The following is a 22830-nucleotide window of genomic DNA, read 5'->3' as shown; positions in this document are numbered from 1 at the left end:
TAAATATTGCCTATTTGTGGTGCACCAGACCTCTAGATAGCAGCAGAATACAAATAATAACTAGTGATGTGAAACCAGTCTTCTGAGAGAAAGGTAAACAATATACCATATTTCCAATTTCTGTTTCAGAGATGCCTCTGCTGGCATCTGTATTTCTGAAGGCATAAAATATTCCTCTTCAACTGCTGAAGATTCTCAAGCCAGAGTTACTATAAGTTGCTATAAGTCATGTGAGGCACTTCAACAGTTTGAATACTATTTAAATTTGGGCAATGTTAATTCTTATCAAAAGCTCATGAGTTTTCAAGGGTGAAAGCTCTACTCTTGTCTCTCAGAGACAGAGAAGACAATACAAGGGAAGACCTGGATCTGGAACTAAGGACTTACATCTGAAGGTAGAAAAGGTGTTCACCTTATTTTTCCTGAAACTGGTAAATTCAATTTTGATAGTAATAGTGCAACCAAGTATCTAGCACATGATAGAAGTCCCTTGCACATTTCAAATGTGAAAGATAAAACCAAAACCAAGATTTAAAAACTGTTACATTTCTTAAAAGTTGAATTAGAATTATAATGAAATTTAATGAAGAATATGCTGCTCTACCTTGCTTTCACTTGACACAGAATTTACACCAACAAAGACTATGTGTTGCTGTGACCATCATTAAAAAGACAAAAATCAGAACAGTGAAGATTTATGGAAAAAACCTAAACAAAATCTCTAAGCATTTAGGACTACCTCATTTAATGAGTTACACATGGGTTTCTGCCTATCACGGGCAGTCTTGGAGCTCCCCACCTGCACAGAGGTTGAACCCCACGAGCCACACCCCAACAGGGCACTCACTTCTAGAACAAGCTGCCACTGCTCATGGTACAGCCTTCTTCTCCACAGGCAATAAACCCAGCCTTTAAGAGGATACAGCCACACTGGATAAGGCCTAACTTGCACACTCAGAAAGTGTGGCAGGAAAATTCAGTCTGAGGGAAATGAATACTGAAAGTTTCCAACAGCCACTTTTTACTGCAGTTACACCTTCAGCAATTACACCACTTTATAGACAATGAAATGGGAAGGATGCAGCAAGACTCACACCATGAATGTCATCACTGACTATATGGGAAGGAAGAACCTAAGGGTTAAGATGAATGTAAAGGTTCAGTGAAGAAGTAATTTGTTAGAGATCACCCTTTTAACTCAGTTTTGCTCTGAGGCTTGGAAGATGTAAACATGCTGTGCCTAGTGAAATTGTCTCCACTAATACAAATACAGCTTTTTTTTCGTAAGACTAAACTGTGAAAGTCTTTTGACAATACTAGGTACTATTCACAGCTATAATGGTTTTTAGAACACATAATTCACTACACAATCACAGGTTCAGGTGACTAAACACTCCACAATTCAGATGGTAGGAACTGAGTAGGAAAATGAACTTTGGAGCACACTTGGACAAATTTATTGCTCTGCAGATGACAGACCCCAATGTCTTCTTAGCAATGCTTTAGATTTGTGACACTGAAGAAAATAATATTTCTGTGTTTAATTGCAAACTTTATGTGAAGCTAACAATTAGAACTTAATCCTCACAGAAAACTAGTATTGCTGAAATGAAATTAGTATAAACAGAAGAAATACCGAAATTATTTAAAAATATGCAAATGTATAGAACCATTGAATTTAGAAACAAACACAAACACTCTAGGCCAATGAAAAAGCCTTAGAATCAGTGCTGAGAACTGGCTAATATAGTTATTTAGATTTTAGTATATATTATGACATTAGTTTGATATTGGCAACTGCTTCCCAGAACCCACATTAAGCCTCTAGAAATTCTAAGTATTTACACAAGGATTCTCAGGTACTGTGCTTACAGTATGTCAGTGAAAGTCCTATATTCAAAACTATCACTCAGACACCTGAACCACAAATGTGAATCTAAGCTGGTCAGAAAAGATACAGAAGACAAGAGAGGTGCAGTCCATAAAGACAGTCAGGAGTGTGAGGGACACTAAAAGTTTTGCTTAAGGCATTTAATACACATTTAAAATGGACATAATTCCTTTGTCTTGATTACACCCTTCTGACACTGAGCTGGATAAGGAAGCTCTTTTTTATGCTAAGAAATAGTTTACACTAAGTGCCCTTTGCATTATTAACACTGTTTCTGCAAATGACTGTAAGTTCACCCAGCTCATCTTCTTGACCATTTCTTAACAAACCAGACTTTAAAATAAGAAAAATCCAAGATTGCAAAGAAGCCAGTAAACAACATCCAGATATGTCATATATGTCATTGATACAATTTATTCTGAGAACAAATTCATATGAAGTAGCTAAGTAAAGATTTTGAGTGCCACTAGACTTAAAGTCTGATGACAAAGTCTAAGCTGTAAAATCTATGGAGACAACTGATAGCCACAAAAACCCACTGCAGACACTGAAGTTATTCAGGAGAACTGGAAACATCTTGCAACTTCTGCTGTAGAGACCACACAAAGGCTACAGCTGGTTTGTACACATATGTCAAAACATGTATAAGGTGAACTGTCTTTGCAAACCAGTATTCTATGATAACCTCTCTTCACTTTTATTTCTTGGTCATGGGCCTCATGGAGGAACAAAATGAAACATTTTTGAGAGTTTAACTGTTAGCTTTTAGCCACAGAAGACATTGCAGTATCTTTTCTTCAAAAAGTGTAAAAATGTTTGCTTAAATCAAAAGAAAATGCTAGCTAAAGCTGATTTAAAACTGCAGAGAGTTAGCGTGAAACCAATTCTGACCAGCTTATCCCAGGAAACATTTGCTTCAGATTGGGCTGGCTGCTGGTAAATGAAAGGGCAAGCTAACAGGCTGGAACTGCACCTCACCCAGTGCAGGTGCCATGCACATCCAGACCCAGGGATCGATGCCTTCACTTTTCCCCAGACTAGCAGCTGCTATCTGGACACTGAGATTTATCTACTGCTTTCCCCAAGGATTTCTAGAAAGCGAAATAGTCATACACAAAATGACACAGCACAGTGAAATATTTTCAAAGTTATGGAATAAGTAACAATATTTTCTGTGCATAGATTACATTAAAAGCCTATGCAACATTTTTCAAAAATAATACAAGAATCCCTGTTGAAAGCTACTATGTAAATACCATTCTTTTGCACTAAGCTATGCAAAAACCAGAAAAATTTATTATGAAATGTGAATTTAACCACTTTGCGAACACCAAATATTCACAATGTTAACTTCCAGGACGCTTACACCTTAGCAAGTACAGGGAAATCAGAGATTTATTTTCAAAGATAATGGTATGGAGAGGGATAGAGGGAGTTTGTATAAAAATTTATTCTGTTGGTATTTCTATTGACTTTCAACTAAAAGATTCTATGCAGCTTCTCATACATTATAAGATGGTGCCAGATAATAAAACAGAATAAAAAGCTTTAAGAAGCATATTTTATTATTGTGAACACTGCAAGAAAACACTGTAATCTGATAACCTGGTAGGAAAAATTTTGTAAGAGCACACTGCCATATCTACATGCCCCATCCCTGGCAGTATTCAAGGCCAGGCTGGCTGGGGACCGGAGCAACCTCATCGAGCCCTGCCCACGCTGGGGGGTTGAAATGAGGTGATTTTCAGGGTTCCTTCCAACCCAAGCCTTTCTGTGATTCTGTTATAAAGTGTCTAATGTGTGCTCCAGTGCCTCAGTATTTCAGAACACTTCTGTGATCTACAGACATCAACTGAGCAATTGCATAAAAATGTTCCAATGTGGGAGCACAAACTGACCAGTAACGACTTGGACAGGACCAAGAACAGTGTATCGGTGAAATGATAACAATTTGATTTTTTTGCTCTCCACCTTTAATGTATATGTAACACTGTGGAACTTGCTTTCAGAAATCAGGTATCTAACACCAACAAATTATGCACCGATGACCTTTGGAGATGCTAAAGGTACAGTCACAATCAGGCATTTTAAAAAAACCCTGCTTTTCACGATAATGGGTGAATGTATAAAATTAAATGAGGCTTGCAATATAATCAGTGTGGTTGGCTGCTTTAATACATTCCATTTCAATTTAAAATCACCACAAGCCAAGAGTGACGAATCTAATTTGATCAGTTGTTCACGAAAAACACTGAAAAGAGATGTAAGCACACCTATCAACAGCTAGTAACGTGGCCTGCTTTCAAAAGCAATTAATCAGTTTTTACAGAACTAGAAACTCTTAAAATATTCAAAATCAGTTAAAGCCACATACTGTTAGGAAAATGGAAAGAAATTCTCCTAGTAAGAGCATCTTACACATCAAGTTATTGCTTAAACCCACAAAAGCCAGAATACTCAAACAGAAAGGCCAAATCTCTAATAAAAAGGTGCAGTCAGGTGGACCACTAACAGCAATAACCCACTGCAACTCTACTTCAAAGGTCTGACTGCTCTTTATGATGTTTTTCAACTGCATTTCATATTTAAATGGGGTTTATGAGTTCTTGCTAATTTTAAATATGCATATTTGGCTGCAATAGAGTAAGTACACAGATCACTAATAACTTTGTATAAAGCCTGTCATACACAAAGAACACACACTTTCAAAAGCAGAACAAGCTCCCATGTAATTAAAAGTACACAGATTCTTTACTTCCCACTCAAAAAATACTGAGAACAATGTTGTCTTATCTATCACATCTATCATGCTTTCCATGCTCTAACTTTGTGAATTTTGGTCCTGGAGGCCCCACAGATCTCTCTGGCTGAGAAAATTTTTCCAGAAGCTGCTGAAACCAGTTCTGATTAATGAGACTGAAACTAACTTACAAATGGAACAGCACCATACCAGACCACATCCATTCAGTCATTAATTAGCATCTGCATGAGAGGAAATTTTTGAAAGAGTTTCAAATCCAGCAGAATTATCCAAAACACAGCTTTGACTGTAACAGGAGATGACTGGTAGACAAGCCTTTTCTGAAGAATGATGATCTTGTGTATCAGCACATCAGTGCCGTTGGAAGACTTGGAATTCAATTTACTTACTCAAATCATTACCAGCACCGATTTGAGGAAATAACTTTCCCATAACATCAGGCATAAGGACAACATACACAGAAGTAAAACAAGACACCTGAAAGGAAATTGCTCTGTCAAAAATAGTCACTGAAACAGCAGAGATGACAACAGACTAAAGCATCTGTGGCTGGCACAGAAGATCAACTATAAACAAAAGAAAAATGCCATTTGTGATCTGATCTAGTTTTGGATTAAGCACGTGACCAAAATTAAACAGTGTTGCTTTATTTTGCTTATGACAAAATCCCACAACCTTGGCAAAACAACAACCTTCACCTGAGACGTTTAGTCAAAAAAAGGCTTGAAATATAAACAGAAAAATATATATTTAATAAACACTTGCCCATCTTATTACTCTTCGTTCAAATATTTGATAACAGCTAGCCTTTTCCCAATTTAAGCTGTAGACTGTTAGCTACATATCCACTTCATAACAGCACATTTTTTTGATCATGAGTTCTTGTTACATTCTCAAAGGTATGAGATATAACTCACCATCATTTTTCACCTTCATCTACCTTCAACACAATATTTTACAGATTAGGAGGCAAAGTAGATATCCAATGCAACCAGAAAAAAAGATTAAGATGCAAGTATATTTCCTTTCTATCTGAAAGGGAACCTGTTGTACTGAAACACCCCCCTCATTTAATGAAATGCTGCTCACCCTTAAGTAAATACTTATCTGACTGTGAGGAGCAAACAAATGTATAATTCTTAGTGATATATGTAATTCCAGAAAAAAAATCCCACAGATCATGGCTGCTTACATTCCTGGAATGGGTGGCCAATATGGGATTTTTTCCAACTATGTGCAGAGGTATCTTCCATTACCCTCCAGAAGAACACAATCAAATTATGAAGTAGTTGCTTGCAGAGGACCCATATCTATAGATACACCTGGAAGTAAACAGTATCTATCTGTGTCTTAAAATGGAAGGAACTGCCAACACACAGTTTCTCCTGAATACATCCATATGCTTTACAGAAATTAAACTTTCCCTTCCTTCTTAAACTTCAAATTTTCTCTTTTTTTCCTGTCAGACTAATCCTGCTGAGCATATAGTCAAACTTCCTCAGAAAACAGCTCACTTAGTGAGTCATTGGTGCTACAGCCACTTGATGTCCAGTAGCACTATAATCTGGGACCAGGAACATCCAACCCCCTGATGGGTACAGATGTTGGTTTACAAACTCTGTAAGCTACCAGTGAAAGGGATGGGCAAGAACCACCCCAGCACACGCTGAATGAGGAACATCTTTCCTCTGTCACATGACAGAGAGTGACCAGAGCTGAAATACAATCTCTTGCCATGGTGCTGCACACCAAGTGCAGGGAAACACTTCCAGCTATGTCCGTGCAAACAGGTATGAGATAAACCAGGGAAAATTAAACCATTTCTGGCAAACTTAAGTTACTGGTCCCTAATTTAATTAGACTGTATCAAAGATTAAGGAATCCAAGAAATAATTAGTCATTCACATGGAAAGGCACTAAATAACTCAAGTTCTGCTGCTGGTGAAGCTTATGCCCTCTTCAGGAAAGCAACTTGAGCCGACTTCTGAAAAGCAATCTTTTCACAAAGTGAAGGAGACAAACTACTCCCTGCCACCTCTACCTTGCAATGCTGGGGAAAAGGCAACTAAGAAAATGAAGAATCACCATGGTTTAGCACTTGGGAACATCACCCCTGTTCTAACCTAGTGCACATCAACTTTGAGAAATGCATTACTCTGTTTTAACACATTGTCCAATGTAAAAAGAAAATGAATGCCAAACATTGTAATTTTTTTAAACAATTTTTCCTGTTCCTCCCAATTCTTCACAAGACACTAAAGTGGATAAAATACATACCTGCAGCTATTCTGATACAGTGATCAAAATTCTTTCTTCTCAAAGACCCCCACCCACATGATCTACCAGAGTCTGTATCCTCTATCCTGCCCTTCAAGAGCACATGAGATGAGCCAGTGAGAAACAGGGCCAGTCTGAAACAGTGAGATCAGGGGCTCAGCTGCCATCAAGGATACAACAATATTCTCTGTCCCACTGATGCAATCAGCTCCACTACCAGGATGGCAATAGATTTGTTTCCTTCCCCCCACCCGAGGGAAGCACGTCTGCTGATCATCTCCTATTTGTGAAGTCAGCAATCCCGACCAGGGAATACAGGAGACATGCACTCAGCAGAACAATGGATGTGGAACAAGGAAGCAGGTTACTTGGGTACCACAACATTAAGTACTTTCTGACAAAGACTGCATTAGCAGATGACAGGAGACTGAACACACAGCAAACAAAATGCTTTGTAGATTTTTCTGTCCCTGATGTTTCAGCTGATCTGGAAGAGAATGTGCAGAGTCCCTCAGGCAGAGATAGCCTTTGATCTCAGTGTACTAACTTGATACTCTTACAAATCTGTGAGTGCCTTCTGTCTTCTGCCCTCTCTAAAGAGGGTCTACAAGTAAAATAATGGATTATCTAAGGCTGCTCTGCTGTAAGAAAATATATTTTAAAGGCTCTTCCAAAGTCAACTTTGTAAATGTATATTTTCCTTTTTCATGCTTGACATTCAAGCAGAAGGAAGAAAGATTATGTGCTATGATCTGTAGAATATTAAACTCCTCCCCTTGATAACTTTGTCTGGAGTTATCAAAATCCCTGTATTTACTGAATATGAAAAAGCAGAGGTTGATGGAGTTGGCTTTTAACTGCTAGAATCTTTTGTGGGTAAAAAATAGCTATTAATAGATAACAACTGTTCACCTTGAAGATTGCAAATTAATTTTCAAATGACCCAATACAAGAAGTTTCATCTCTAGACTTGTCCCTTCAAAAATACTACCAGTGTAGAACTATAACCTCTGCTTCTCTACAAATAACCACAAAACAACAGCCTGCTACTGTGACAGAAGCCAGAACTCCATTCTGAAAGTGATTTTTAACCAGCTGATTTGCAGACACCTCAAGACAAGCTTTTCTATTGGAGTAATGGAAGTTACAGAGTTTTGCCTCCTCATGATGAGATGCTTTCCCCAGAATCTATACAATTAGCTATGCACACTTTAAAAATAGGTTATTCTGGGATGCAGAAATAGTTTATTTCAAAACACACTTTTCTCACTTTGCTTTAGCCAACAGAGTTTGTAACTGGAGAAGGATAAAGAAAATTACTTTAATGTTACTTTTTATTCTTTGGTGAAAAACTTCGAGATGACTGTAGCACTGTACACATCAATTTGTCATGTTTGGCATCTAACATGGTAACATGCCCTTGGTACAACTTTTTCAGGAATATCACTGTGTAGATCTGAGCTAGTCATTACCCTGGACCTTCTTTATAACCAACAAAACAAGGAGGCATTTCTCATGTGTTATCCACACCAGCCCAGTACAGAGGAGATCAGCTGAGCCATGTCCTAGAACTGCCTAATTCTCCCCAAAATACAAAGGACTACAGCCTGATAAACTCACATATCTGACCTTTGAGACCTTAAAGCCAGTGGTGAAGTTCACTCCTTTGCAGAGAATATTCTCCACTAGTGATATTTGGTGTGGAATGGCTGCTTTGCTTTACCTAGACAGAAGGGGAACAGCAAAGCCCCATCTCACACAGTATTTACAGACTCAATTACGAGGTAAGGAGTGTGTACACAACACGCTGAACACAAACCAGACACTTGCAGGAAGAAGGTACCAGCACTCAGGGCTGCATCAGCCAGAGCATCACCAGCAGGTGCAGGACCCTTCTCCTTTGTTCAGCCCTGGAGAGAAACATCTGGAGTGCTAGGTCCAATATCTTTTATTAAAGGTAATGTCTATTAGCTCAAAGGCATAAAAGGCCTGTCACTGGGGTGGGTAGTTTATATTATCTTTATAATTGAGATATATTGCTCTACAGAGCTTTGCTTTATAATGGAATGTTTGTTTGATCTTCAGGCATTCCTAGGGCCTCTCTTGGTTAGGCACATTTGAGGACACAAAGTACCCATGTTGTTGGAAAATTTTAAATGTAAAAATTTATGCGTAAGTTCAACAGTACTTTTTTTCTTGAGTGCTGTTTGTAGTTCCCAGTTTGAAAAGAACTCAATTTTTAAAATCAAAGTATATATACCAACTTGAATTATGCTAAGAACATGGTTTATCATAATAATGGCCTTCAAAAATGTGCTATTCAACAGAAATACTGGCCTACTCCAGACATTTCAAAAACATCAGCTTGCAAGTGTTGAAGAAACTTCCCAAGAAGGATGTACTCCATCTGTAAAAGTGCTGATTTCTGCAAAGAGAGATTTCCTCCCAAATCATATTTTATGTTTAGAGGACAATAAAAACCCCTTCTTTGACACATACTTTTCCAGACTCCTCACCATACACATTCAGAACAAGATGATATAAAATTGTATTTTCAAGCCAACCCAAGTCTAGAATTCTTTGAGAGATGACTAATGCCAGTTTAAGTCTGTGCCCACGATTGTGCAACAGTTTTCAGCAGTACATACATAGAGATCTTATTTAACAATTCCCTAATTGAGAAAACTTCTCACAGGATAAAAAGTGCAATGAAATCCAGTTTAGGGAGCTCCTACTGGAAACACAGGACCTAATTTTAACCACACTGGATTCAAATAACCCATAAAGGCTACATTTTGCAATTAATTATTTGACTGTCCAGCTGTACCGCAAACTATTTTCATTTACTGTTGCCTCTATAAAATCTTTCAACATTTCTGTTCCTCAGAGCTCTCGCCTGCATTTTCCATACCAAGAATTTTGAGATTGTTTTTGTCAAATTCATTTCACACATCTGTTCTGTTCTTTTGTGTCTTTATTCTTATTTTGTACTCATGCTCTTTCCTCATGTACTTCAGAACAAGCATTTCTCATTTCCTTTACAAAATACAACCTCTTTAACAAAAAATTCCACATGAATCCCAGTGGCAACCTAATAAAATGTCACCTTAATATTAGTATTTTGTTGGGCCCTTAATTACAGTACCAACACAGTGCCATGGATTTGGATGGGACAATTGGAAGTTCTTTACCCTTCTCTTAAGAATTAAAGATCAAATGAATAATCCACAGCCCTTTCCTTCCCCACGAAAGAGAAGTTTACTTTATAATCATTATGCTACCAAAAATCCTCAACAACTCACATCCTATCAAAGTGAAACATAATTTTTGAAGCATAATGCTGAACCACCAATATTATTTCTACAGTCAGGGTAAAGGCACACAGACAAGTAACTGCAAGGCATTCTAATGGACGAATGTGTAATGTAAGGCTTTATTATGTAGTATTTAGGGATAAGGATTACCTTATACTGGGTCATCTGTGCTTGTATCTTACCCTTCTCTCTTTTATCCTCATGAAACTTCTGCGAAGTCTGAGTGTACTGTCAACTTCCTTTCACATCTAGTTTTTGGTAAAAGATGCTGACCCAAGAGCAGCCAAGGGCTTTCATGACAGTAAAGCACCAGCACACCCCAATGCCTGGAAGGACATGGGTCTAAAACATGCAGCAGGTGACAACGGATGTTGATGGTAGCAGGAAACTGAAAGCTATTTCCAAAGGATCTCTGAACAGTCTTTATTTAGTAAAAAAAAGTGTGAAGATGAGGGCTCCTGAAAGCCCAGCACACATATCACTTCTCAAGAATCTATCCAGATTATCATATTTCCCCTTTAAAAACCAATAATAGAACTGAAAAAAGGAAAACCAGAATTCACTAAAGGGAACTTACAGGAAAGATGAAGAGAGACTATTTACAAGAGCATGTAGTGACAGAACAAGGGGAAATAGGTTCAAACACAGAGGGAAGGTTTTGATTGGATATTAGGAAGAAATTTTTTACTGTGAAGTTGGTGAGGCACTGGCACAGGTTGCCCAGAGAAGTTGTGGATGCCCCATCCCTGGAAGCGTTCAAGGCCAGGCTGGGTGGCCAGCCTGGTCTAGTGGAAGGTTCCCTGCCCATGGCAGTGAGGTTGGAGCTATGTGATCTTCAAGGTCCTTTCCAACCCAAGCCATTCCATGATTCTATTCTGGAAGAGCTGAGCAAATCCAGGACCTACAAGAGTGGGAGAGTGGTTTTTGCCAGGGCAGCAGAGATGCCTGGAAATGGAGAAGTGTCGAGAACAGCGGCCAGACACATCAGAGCTGCCCCAAAACCCACAGACACCACAGGCCAAAGTGGGTCTTGGAGGCTCAGGTTGAAACAAAGCATATTTGTTGCTCCTGTGGGTGGGTCAGTGCAGCATTAGTAGTCACTTGCAGGACAGAGAACACACGTATGTATCAAAAATCGCTAGTGTTAAATGCCTTAACAGAATAAAAATTAAACTTTTTGGTATTTGGTAGAAAATACTGACATGCTTGTATGTTAATAGACTAAATACTGAAATAAAATGCATGTTTTGTCCAAATAGGAGCTCCTGACTGAATACTTCTCTTGTTCAAAATCGCCAGAACAACACAATAAAACCAAAAGGAAGCAAAGTCTTCAGATTGTATTCAAAACTTCAAAAAGGCATGGACACTTCATTGTAATTTCTGAATTTTATCAGAGTTCCTATTTTTCTGGAAAAACTGAAGAATATTTTAAAGTTGTGTCCAGGTCACCTTAATGGCTGCTTCCATCACTGTTGTACCTGAAATAGGGCTTAACTGGAAACAGATGATAAATCTTCAGAGAACGGAAATGGAAAAAAATAGAAATAGTGGTTTTAAACTTGCATCCAGACTTTCAGAAGCTAAACCTTCAAATCAGAACCTCTGTTTCTTTCTCTTTTTTGTTAGACTGTGTCATGAGAAGGGCAACAAAGGACGTGATGACTCTTTACCAGGAGCAGCTGAGGGAGCTGGGGGTGTTAAGCCTGGAGAAAAGGAGGCTCAGGGGAGACATCATTGCTCTCTAGAGCTGCCTGAAAGGAGGGGGTAGGCAAGTGAGGGTTGGCCTCTTCTCCCAGGTAAGCAGTGACAGGACAAGGGGAAATGGCTTTAAGTTGCATCAGGGGAGGTTCAGGTTGAATGTTAGAAAATATTTCTTCACTGAAAAAGTGGTTAAACACTGGAATGGGATGCCCAAGGACATGGTGGAGTCACCACATCCAAGAGTGCTCAAAAAATACATGGCACTTGTTTCCAAACAAGAACCTCCACTTTAGACCTCTTAAGTAATACTCAAAATAACTGAATTACATCTCAAGTTATCATGCCATTGCATTCTTGATAAGTAATTTCAAATCCATTAATTCCTGTACAATACAAAATTTAAGGTATGAAACATTCCACATCATGTTCCTGGTTACTATAGTTTACCGTTACTCTTCAAAAACATGGCAGTTAATGTTCTAAGTATGTTGACTATACTATGTTGACTAACTGATTTTGGTCACTCACCATTATTTTTCATTAAGTATGTTTTAAACTACAGGCTCAGCTTTATCAAAAAATAAAAAAAGTCTCTATTGCTTTTTTTGCCCTCTGCCATGACTAGGTAACAGATTCTCAAATTAAAATATTAATCTGACAAATGTGCTACTGTTAGTTTATGGAACATATATCGACACATTAGAAATATAAAACTATACCATAACTAGCTAAATATTTTCATTCCAAGTCTGTAAAATTCTACTAATGTCAAATATTATTTGTTTTTATAAAATAAATAAACTAGGTTAGGCTGTCACTCACTTCCTCTTATTCATTTTTTGTCTTACTGCATGCATCTCTCACAAAGTGAAAAATGTCTATTTAAAGATAAGTGAAAATACTACAGTACGTAACGCTTTCATGTCAAAACAATTACATTATTATATTCTGAGTTAAATAATATAAGATAGGAAAACATTTTGATATGCATTTAACAGTTGTAAGTTGCAGGATCAAATCAACTTCTTCTATTCCTGCCAGATAAAAAACGAAGAGCTCCCTAACCTGACCAGCTGCCCCTTGTATCCATCTCAGTCCCCTCCCAGAACAGGGACAAGCCAGGACAGAAGAACATCCTTCTGGAATTTTTTTTTTTTTAAAGGCTGAACCACATTTCAGCCTGTCACAGATGTTCTCAAAAGCCAACCACATTAGACTGAGACATGAAATTTGGTAGTTGGATTGTTAGAATGGGATCAGCCTCAAAATAACTACCAAGGTTACAGAACGAGTGACCTTGAGTTTCTTTGCTTAGAGAGGGATTTGAAAACTGCAAGTGGAGGCTCTGTCCATGAGACAAAGAGGTATTTCATTTCTGGAATATGTACTCCAAACACTGTCTTGTGCATTCCTTATTTTCAAAGCATCAACAGCCATGGCTTCTTCAAGTGCTCAACTGCCCCTACTCCTCCAGAAATATATCCTTCGGGACTGACTGATACCACCACAATTTTCTGATGTAGAGATGGCAAAAATGTAATATTCCTTTATGGGAGGCAGTATTTTTTTATTTAAATAAATCAAATCTAAGCTGCATTTAGATACTTCTTTGTCTTGTACTGCATTTTTATACATATATCATGCACCATTTTTATGTCCCCTATGGAATAAAACAAAAAATTTTCCATTATGCTATTCTCTACATGGCTTACTAGTCCCTAATAAAAAGAAGAGATTATCTCCATCCATTTCTTAGAGAAAAGAGTATAACTATATTTTCATAATGTATTTGATAGAAATCCTTTGTTTGTTGAGGATACAGAAAGATATTTCAAAAGAAATGTCTCCCGTGCAGTTATTATACTTCAGTGAGTATAATAATTAACATAATTTTATTTGCAGCAATAATTTAAATCTTGAAGATTAAATAAGGCTCCTGTTTTCACAAATAATGATTCCATGTGTTTCTTTTAATGGTCAATATAATTTAAACAGGTTTGGAGACAATTTCTCTTTAGAACTCATATACTGAGGAGATGTGAGTTGAAGTAATTACTTTTAACATCAAGCAGATGACATATTCAGATCAACTGCAAACCCAGGCCAAGTTTGGGAGCTAAGAATAGCTTTTGGCAAGTATACAATAAAATTGTTGCCTTATGTAACAAGCACAGAAAAATTACACTCTGCTACATGTGCAAAACTGTATTAAGTCTTGAGGTGTTCCAAAGAAATTTCAGGGCCCTCCTTTCTTCATAGATCCCTGTTGACATAGATTACCATTTTCTTCCTTTTTATTAGTATCACAACTAGTGATCACTTTTTAAAAATTATACCTTTCATATTAATTTTGCTTTCTGTTACTGAAAGTATACTTCTTGGTGATTTTAATACTGTGACATAATAAATAAATGTTTGCTGTCATAGTGCATGTGAGAGAAAGCTTTGTATATCTGATGCCATTTTGATACATCACAGTGTCACAGAACGAAAAAAGACCACCAAATCTAACACTTCACAGTTCTCTTTTCATTCAAACTACTAAAGGTAGCACATGATTTATTTAACATATAGAAAATATAGTTACTGTCTTCTTTTAATACAACACCAGGACAAAAGAACCATTGATTATCCTAAATATTAATTTTACTCTTCTATAACATGCAGTTAACTATTTTTGGTTTCAAACTGCATGATTAGACAAATTTATAATCAAGAATGTGCAATAGTAAGCAATAAAATAACATACAGACATAAATGCATATCAATACATTTAAACTATTTTTTCAAAAGCAGTTTTAGGCAATAAAAGGAATCTCTGGACCCTGAGAAATCAGCTGCATTCCCTTTATCTTTTGTGGAGTCAAGCCTTCACTCCATATCTATATGGCCATAACCAAACTTTCCCAAACATCTTTATACCTGACACCAAACACCAGAACCAGATACCCTCAACCAGAATACAAACAATGTCACAAAGGTGTTCACTCAAACCATGAAACTTTCTGGATGTTCAGCTGCAGAGTCTTTACATTTAAAGACATGAGGTATCAATGGCAAAAGTTAAAGAGGCTCTAAATTTGCAGGCAACACAGTTGAGTTCTCCAACCTCATATCAAGGCAAGTCATAATTAAAGACATGGAAGCCCCTCCACAACCCTGTCAAACTGCACTGCCCATGAAGGAGGGGGAAAAAGAGTGCTGGTGTGAAGTACAGCACTGCACACCATCTTCAGTAGGTCACTGGTCTTTTAAATAATCTCTAGTGAACAAATAAGATTTCAGAAAGTTTTTAGTAGATAATTACACTTCCTGATTTTGTAATTAGTGGAACTACATGTAATTACATAATAATTATGACGGTAATTACGTAATTAAGATGTATAATTATGTAGTAAAAAACATTATGGAAATAAAAGCCATCAACTGTATAAGCACAATACATTTTTAAAAATAAATTCTGTATCATCTGTTTAAAGCTACCATTTTCCTCAAAATATCAAAGTGATTATAAGCCATCACTGGCAAGTTCTAAAATACATTTCTTATGAGACTTAAAAATCATACAGATAATTGTATCTTTTAAAAAATCTCTTTAAGTCTTTGCTTTACATTATCTTTCTGATGTCTAGGCAGACATACACTGAACGCACTTTACAGTTAAATTGTTTACATTTATATTTCCAATTTCTACTAAAATAATTTTTTAGAAGTAGCACTGATGTCAGAATTCTGGTATCTGAAGCACAGGAATTTATAACTTTTTCTAGTAACATCAGATCTATAAAACTTTTGGATCTTCTAAAAGGAGAAACATGCTAGTCTAGCAATTTTCTCTATAGAAAAGACCAAAATGCTGTGAGAAGCTGTAGTCACTAAAATGCCATCGTTTCTGACTCACAATGAACACCACCAGAACTGGCCCACATCCAAAAAAAAACCCAAACCCAAACTTTACTAAGGAGATGAAACCAGAAAGACAAAGGTCTCTACAATAAAAATGCCAGTGTTTCAGACAGAAAAGAAAGAGTGAAGAAAGAACAGTTTTAGAAATATTTTCTGTTTAGAGAAACTCACAGGAGAACTGATAAAGGAGGAGGCAGATGCTACCAGAGAGATGACACCATTGCATGGGTTAGGAATAACAAGTTGACTTGTACCTATTCATACTTCAGTAAGAAAAAAATCCTAAAGTGCAAATGAGAAGATATTTCTGTTCACTTTTTTTCCACATACAAAAACACCCCATGGCCATATAAGCATTCCAATTTATGAGGAGTCAGAAATTAACTAAGCTACTACTTCATCCTATACATAACATTAATACATTGTGCAAGGAAAAAAATTAACTCATTAATCAAAACCCTTTTTTTAGTGGTCTGAACCACAGTAAATGCACTCCTCTCATGCCACAGATTTTCCACACTGCAGACATATTGTAACCGTTTTAACTCATTATTTCTATTTATTTCCTTCACAAGTAGAGAAAATAACTCCAAGAGAGGTGCACCAACCCAGTATATTTTGTACTCAGAGAAAGGGTTATAGAAATGTACAGTGTTAATGGGGTTTATTTAGATTTTGTAGGTTCAATAAAAAGACAACATGAACAGAAAGAGAATGGAGAAAACATTGCACTTAGAATCTTAAAAATGTCCAATACCAATAAAAAAAGGCATGATCATTAGGGGAGGATAACCTAAGATTTAAAGATAATCTAACTGCCCATATATTACATCAAAAGGCTCAAAAACCCTATTGCAAATAACTTCCTGTAGGTTTTGCTTTCAAAAAAAGTTAGATTTAAAAATACTCAAGAAATAGTGACTCAAATTTAAAAAAAAGTTCACAAATCCTTCTCTTCAAAACAACGCATTAAGGAAAAATGAACAAGTGCTTTTGAAGAAAGACTCAGATTAAATTCTTGAAAATTATTATTTTACAGTCTCTTCAAAACAACATGATTGGAAGACAAAGTACTTGACAGCAAATGTGCAGAGGAGCTTTTGTTTGCTTGGATGTGGAGATCATTACAGTGAACTGAAGTCTTAGTGATGGTGCCTAGAGATGTGATGCCATCAGAAACGTTTTGTTTATTGAACTGTTCCTTCTGAAAAGAGACAGGCCAGGTTTCAGCTGCTGCCATCTTACAAATAAATGCACTCATACATGCACCTAGATAATTTTTATGATCTCTCCTTATTGTCCACTGGAATGCACATGTAGAAAATGTATCCCCTTTCTTAACTATTGCAACAAGTACTTTGCTGTAGTCTTCTGTCTGTATATTTATAAAAAATATGGCAAATTTTTCTGATTTACAAAAAATCTTCTATTAAAAAAATCACTTCAGTCTGCTACTGGACACCCCAAGTTATGAACACACTGAGGAAAAATACTCACCATTGAACTGACAGGATTCACACAAATATTCAGAGCTAATTTTTTTTTACATCTAGGTCTAACAGCCCAGAAGAGTTTCTTTTATCCCAAAATCATTTTTCAGTTTATTCATCCATAAAGTAAACTAGGGATTTTTGATGTTTGCATGGAAGGGTGGAGTGAGGTGCACACAAAAAGCTGTAATAAAAGCATGAAAACATCCTTTGAATATACATTTGGTTTTACAAAATCGCAGCCTGTAAGTATATGATCAAAACATATTTACATTACATTCTATTTCCACAAAGTGGCATATACTTCAAAGATGTACATCTCCTTACTACACAGGAATATTTACTGCTTTTCCCAAAGTTATCTTCCTCCCATCCTCATTTTCTTCTGCTTATCCATTAAGAGGATATATCGAGACTTTTCAGAATCAAAGTTCTACGGGTTGTGAAATATATTCTGGGAAAGAATCCACCACAGCAGCTTTGCAATTTCTGTCTCTGAGATACTTAAATGTCTTGCAAACAACATTTGTGACCTTCCCTCTCAGAGAAATGGGACAGAAGGGCAGTAGCTTCCAGCCCTTCTCCACAGTATGGAACAGAAAAAAATCCTATGACAAGGATCCTACTTCTCCAAAAAGATCACAGCACCATAAACAGTGATACTAATGCATTGTGTTTAAGTAGATTGCAGCATCCTTCTCTTTTACTTGATGTCAGATGATGTCAGGGGAAACTGAACTGGAGATATTTGTGCAAGGCACAGTAGCTGCAGTGACTTTATGGGGGCTCCATTTCTCTCCAATTTCAGAGGTTTTCATTTTACTGTAGTAGAAGCAAAATGAAAACAGTAATATCTTTGAATATTGAACAATACCAGTGTTTGAATGGAATAATGAGATAAAGATTACTACACTGTATTTTGATCTCCTGATGGCATAGCCACAGAAATACATTGGTTTCCATTCTGAAGTTGACACACAGAGTGAACATAGTCCTCATTTGGGCCTCAAACGCTCAATATCATTGATAGTTGGCCTATTCCTTTTTCAGCTATATGAAGAGAGGATGCTACTACTTTGCTGCTCCTGCTGCTTTTTACTGCTCTTCTTGCTCACCTAAGTAGCAATGTCTGATTAAACCCACAGCCCAGCTTCAAAAAACTGTCAGAAAGTGCTGAAAGCATGCTGAGTATGTCACTGCTCACAATAGAGCAGTTTTTTCCTTTTCAGATTAAAAAAAAAAAATTGAGAACAAAACAGCCCTTCTAGTATTACTGGTATCTTAAATTAGGGGTTTGGGCATAGCAATAATCAAAATTAATCTGGTTTTCAACGTAATACTAACTGTGCAACAGCTCCTAATTTAGAAAGACAGCCCAGAATTTTCAGAATTTCACTTCTTGTAGTATGACAACTAAGAACCTTGCACTGTATCACAATGCTAACCTATTAAATTGTATCATCACAACACACCTTAAACTTCCAGATGAAAGGAAACATTGCTTTGGAGGATAAATGCTATTATCAATTATAGGACAGAAAGACCCTAACTACATCATCCAAATATTCCTAGGTGGTATAATTAACAGGTGACTTTACCAGTTACTGAAACAAGAAAATATCACATAGACCAGTCAGCTTATTCTTGATTCTTACAGGAAAAAGATGGAAAAATAACTATAATGTTTACAGCAGATCCCAAATAAAACATGAGAGAACGATGTTGTAATCACCATACAGGTAAAAAAAGGAGAAGAGTCTGCAAAACATATTAATTAATCCTTTTGCTGTATTCCTCTGTGGTAGGCCCCACCTACTGAAGGTCTATAAAAAAAGAGGGGAAAAAAAGGAAAAAAAAAAGCAACCAAAAAAAAAAACCCCACCAACAACCAAACACAAAGAGAAATGGAAAACTCTTCTGCTGTTCCTCCACAAAACAGGTTAGTAGTTGAAGGAGATTCAGAATACAGCACTGCATGTTTTAAATACGTAACTCTCTAAGTGAACAGTGTATCACCCATTTTGCACAGAATAAGCTTCAGAAAACAAAATTCACCTCAGATATCAAGACCAGCTCTCTACAGTAAATACAGTGAGAACATCAAACACCTTAAGAAATTGTTTGTACAACTTGCCAAGTTGCAGAACCTGCATTGCCAGAGGATTTTTAAATTTAGCCCATCTGTAAAAGTAGGCTGTGGTATTGATCCTCTTGCAGGGATAGGAAGCAGACTGGATATCTTTTTGAACTCCCACTGATTTCACAATCATTATTTTAGATTCCATTTCAATAAATAGTATATGGGCCTTCAGTATAAATAGCTGAACAAACAAAACCTGCTCTGTAATTAAGATTCTGTATTTCGAAGAGGCAAGAACAGAAAATGCAAGTGAACTAGTAGTGAAATCTCAAGGTTCTGAATGAGACAAGACATGAATTCTTTCAAACTACAGTGGAAAACAGATTTATATCTTCCGTCTCTAGCCATCAAAACTTTTTTATTTTCATAGAACAACATTCCAAGATAAAAAACAACTAAAGCTGCTAATAGGAATAAACAGAATCTACAAGTAAAAAGAACTGGTGTTTAAAAATTCAGCAAAAATGGCAATAAGAGGTAGAAACAACCAAAGTCCATGCAATTTGGGCTTCAAGAAACAATGAGCCAACACAAAGCAAAAAATCTCCCCAAACCAAAATAAAAACAACAGTCAAGCAGTGGTTTAGTCACATAAAAAGAGAAGACTAGAAAATACCAAACCTACATTTAAATTTTGCCACCATTTCTGATAAAGGCACTGTCAGAGATCAAAGACAAAATGGCTTGTGAATGATGGCATTGAAACAAAATCTTTTTTGTTACAAGGGAAAATAAACACTAGCTTCGTGTTATAAAGGAGAGTTCGCTAGATTTCCATTTCAGACTTACAACATAAATGGTACATGAAAATTATTTAATCCTACACAGTTTAACATTAAGTGTATCACATCAGTAAAATATGTATAGAAGACAGAGGACATTGATATCTATAAAATAAAAAGGTGATCTGAAAAATGGGACAGAATTATTCATAGGTTTACCATACCCACATAGCCAATTGCTTTAAAGACAACCAAGTGTCAAAGGAAAATTAAGAGATTTAATTTATCTGGCCTTGACTCCTGCTGCAATACCATGACTGAAATAACTGGCTCACTGAAGAAGAAAATATAATAATTTTCAAACAGCTATGAAAAAGAGAAAAAATACACCATGCTGAATGGTTAACTGTCCAAGAGAAAAGTCCTACTAGAATTCTCACAATTCCTTAAGAATTGCTCTGAAAACTAATTTTATTGAACTTAGCGGTCAGGGTCCAAGAAACATTTTCGCATTAAAGCAGAAGGTGGTAAATTATGTGAATTCAGAAGCCACCATACTATTTTTCAGAGAGAATTTATTAACCTTGAAGTCTACTATTACAAATGAGATTAAGCAGTCAAAAATTAATGAAACCAGGAAAATTAAGTGAAACAAATGGCATGAACCTGAGATATTAATAAACCCATGATTCTGAAATGACAAGAGGAAAAGAAACCCTCTCAAGCCTCAGGACTTCTATCATTACTTCACTACAAGTTAATGATATGAACAGCTATGAACAAGATGTAGGTGGCTCAAGAAAGCACCAGAAGATCTAATTACAGTAAATACACAGACCCCGTGTAAAGACACTGGAGAGATATTATCTAAAATACCACATCATTTCTAGTTTTTCATACTCCAAAGATTAATTCAAGCTAGGAAAGATTGCACACAAAGGTCCTAAGAGGAAGAATCATACAGCAGAGACCAATTCTTCTTAAAGAAAGCTAGAAGTATCTTTGCCTTAGCTACAAAACAGAGATGTCATCACTGTTTCCAAAAGCACAGCAGAGAACATCAGGGAAGTAAAACAAATACACATTTAGTGAATAGCCATAAAATAGCCACAAACAAGTTAGAACATGAAAATTATAGTGAATTTTTAGTCATCACAGATCGATAGGCTGAAACACATTTTGGATCAGCAGCAGGAGAACCACCTGGTTGCCAAACCACATAGGTTGCCAAATGAAGTTCCAGAAACTTGGAGTCCTGAAAAATGCAGTGCAATACTGCAGCAGGGGATTGGATGTGATCACCCATTAAGTGTTTTCTACTCTTATGCCCTTATGCTAGGTGAGAGATCTACACACAGATTGGTTTCAGCCACCAGTAGCATCCACTCCACAATATTCCTTCAGTGCACCTCCAGGAGATTTATTAGACTAACATGACTGCACACTGTGACTTCTTTGGATGTACAAAGCCACTGTGAAATGCAAGCATCAGAGCTGAGTTCACTGACTTAGAGTGACTAGGAGAGGAAACGAGAACCTCTGCAAGAAGTAATGGAAGTACAACAGGCCAAAAGCAGCCTGTTTGCTTGTTCGAGCAGTTTTTAGGTAAAAGGTTACACTATTTTCATTTCCATACATAGCTTATCAAAATAACATTTAGAAAGACTGAGTTGTATTTAATCTCTTATCACCACCGAGTAACTTAATTGCAGATGCAGGGCGGGGTGGGGATAATTTTGACAGCAGAGCAGCCATCAGAACACAGACAGTACCAAAAGCAACACCTTTTCCTCATAGGCGTCTCCAGATCCACAGAGGACACAGCCAAGTGCTCTCTGTGGACAACACATTTCAGTGGTGGGACCCAAACATGTCTTTTTTCAGAATTCCAAGCATTAGCCCACTCTTAGAAATATTCTTTGGTAAGCTTGAAAATCATCCTAGCTGCACAAAACCCATTGATCCGTTACAGCTTAGAAAAGTTTTAGTTCAGAAATGTATGGTAATTGGGAGAAAAGAAAAAAATCTTCCTAAGATCAGGTTAATCTGTATTTTATTTAAGAGAGGTTTGTAGACAATTAGCATTACTGCTTTTCTTGTGCCCTTATTTTTCTCCCTGATAAAGTGTCTCTTCAATACTAACAGCTGAATGTAAGTTTTAATTATATACGTATTTTAATTATCTACTTACTGAAGTTAACATGGCCTTCAAGCAAAGAGATTTCTTTAAGGGTGTAAAATGCAAGAAAAGCACATTTTCCAAAACAAAGTCACTTCAAAAGAAGAAAGGGGACATATAAAATATTCTTAAAGTGGTGAACTCTGACTGAGCACATTCCCGTCTACAGGGAATTCTTAAATCCATACTTTCTTCTATTTTCTGTTTTAGATTACAGCCTCATAGTTCAGATTTGAAGAGTACAGTAGGTCTAGTGTCTAGCATGCAAATTGCTTCTAAACCATAACTAATTAATTAAAAGTTTTAAACGTACCTTTTTCTTCCTCAGTAACCACTTTATCCATTGCATAGTCCACATCAAAAATGTATCGGTAGAAGCAGAGCTGAGTGTACAGGGCCTTATCAGAATACTGTAATATAAGAAGACAGCAATTACCAACCCAACT

The 22830-nt window shown here is 36.7% G+C and overlaps 1 protein-coding gene and 1 long non-coding RNA gene across 3 annotated transcripts in view; both read right to left on the bottom strand.

Moving 5' to 3' along the window:
- Positions 1-22830, bottom strand: part of POLA1 (DNA polymerase alpha 1, catalytic subunit) — a 184013-nt gene that overhangs the window by 18813 nt on the left and 142370 nt on the right. For both annotated transcript variants that reach the window (XM_014879714.2, XM_014879716.2), the window contains exon 36: positions 22698-22794. In XM_014879714.2, the coding sequence (XP_014735200.2) occupies positions 22698-22794 (97 nt within the window). The remainder of the gene's footprint in view (positions 1-22697; positions 22795-22830) is intronic.
- LOC148224949 (uncharacterized) lies at positions 16393-22679 on the bottom strand. The gene is made up of 2 exons (XR_015801792.1): positions 17351-22679; positions 16393-17057 (listed from the first exon to the last, which is right to left on the bottom strand). It is a non-coding gene; the product is annotated as an uncharacterized LOC148224949 (long non-coding RNA).

The sequence above is a fragment of the Sturnus vulgaris genome, chromosome 2, assembly GCF_052056855.1.
Source record: "Sturnus vulgaris isolate bStuVul1 chromosome 2, bStuVul1.hap1, whole genome shotgun sequence".
Classification (NCBI taxonomy): domain Eukaryota; kingdom Metazoa; phylum Chordata; class Aves; order Passeriformes; family Sturnidae; genus Sturnus; species Sturnus vulgaris.
Note: the sequence above shows the minus strand (reverse complement) of the source record. Positions and strands in the feature narration are given on the sequence as shown.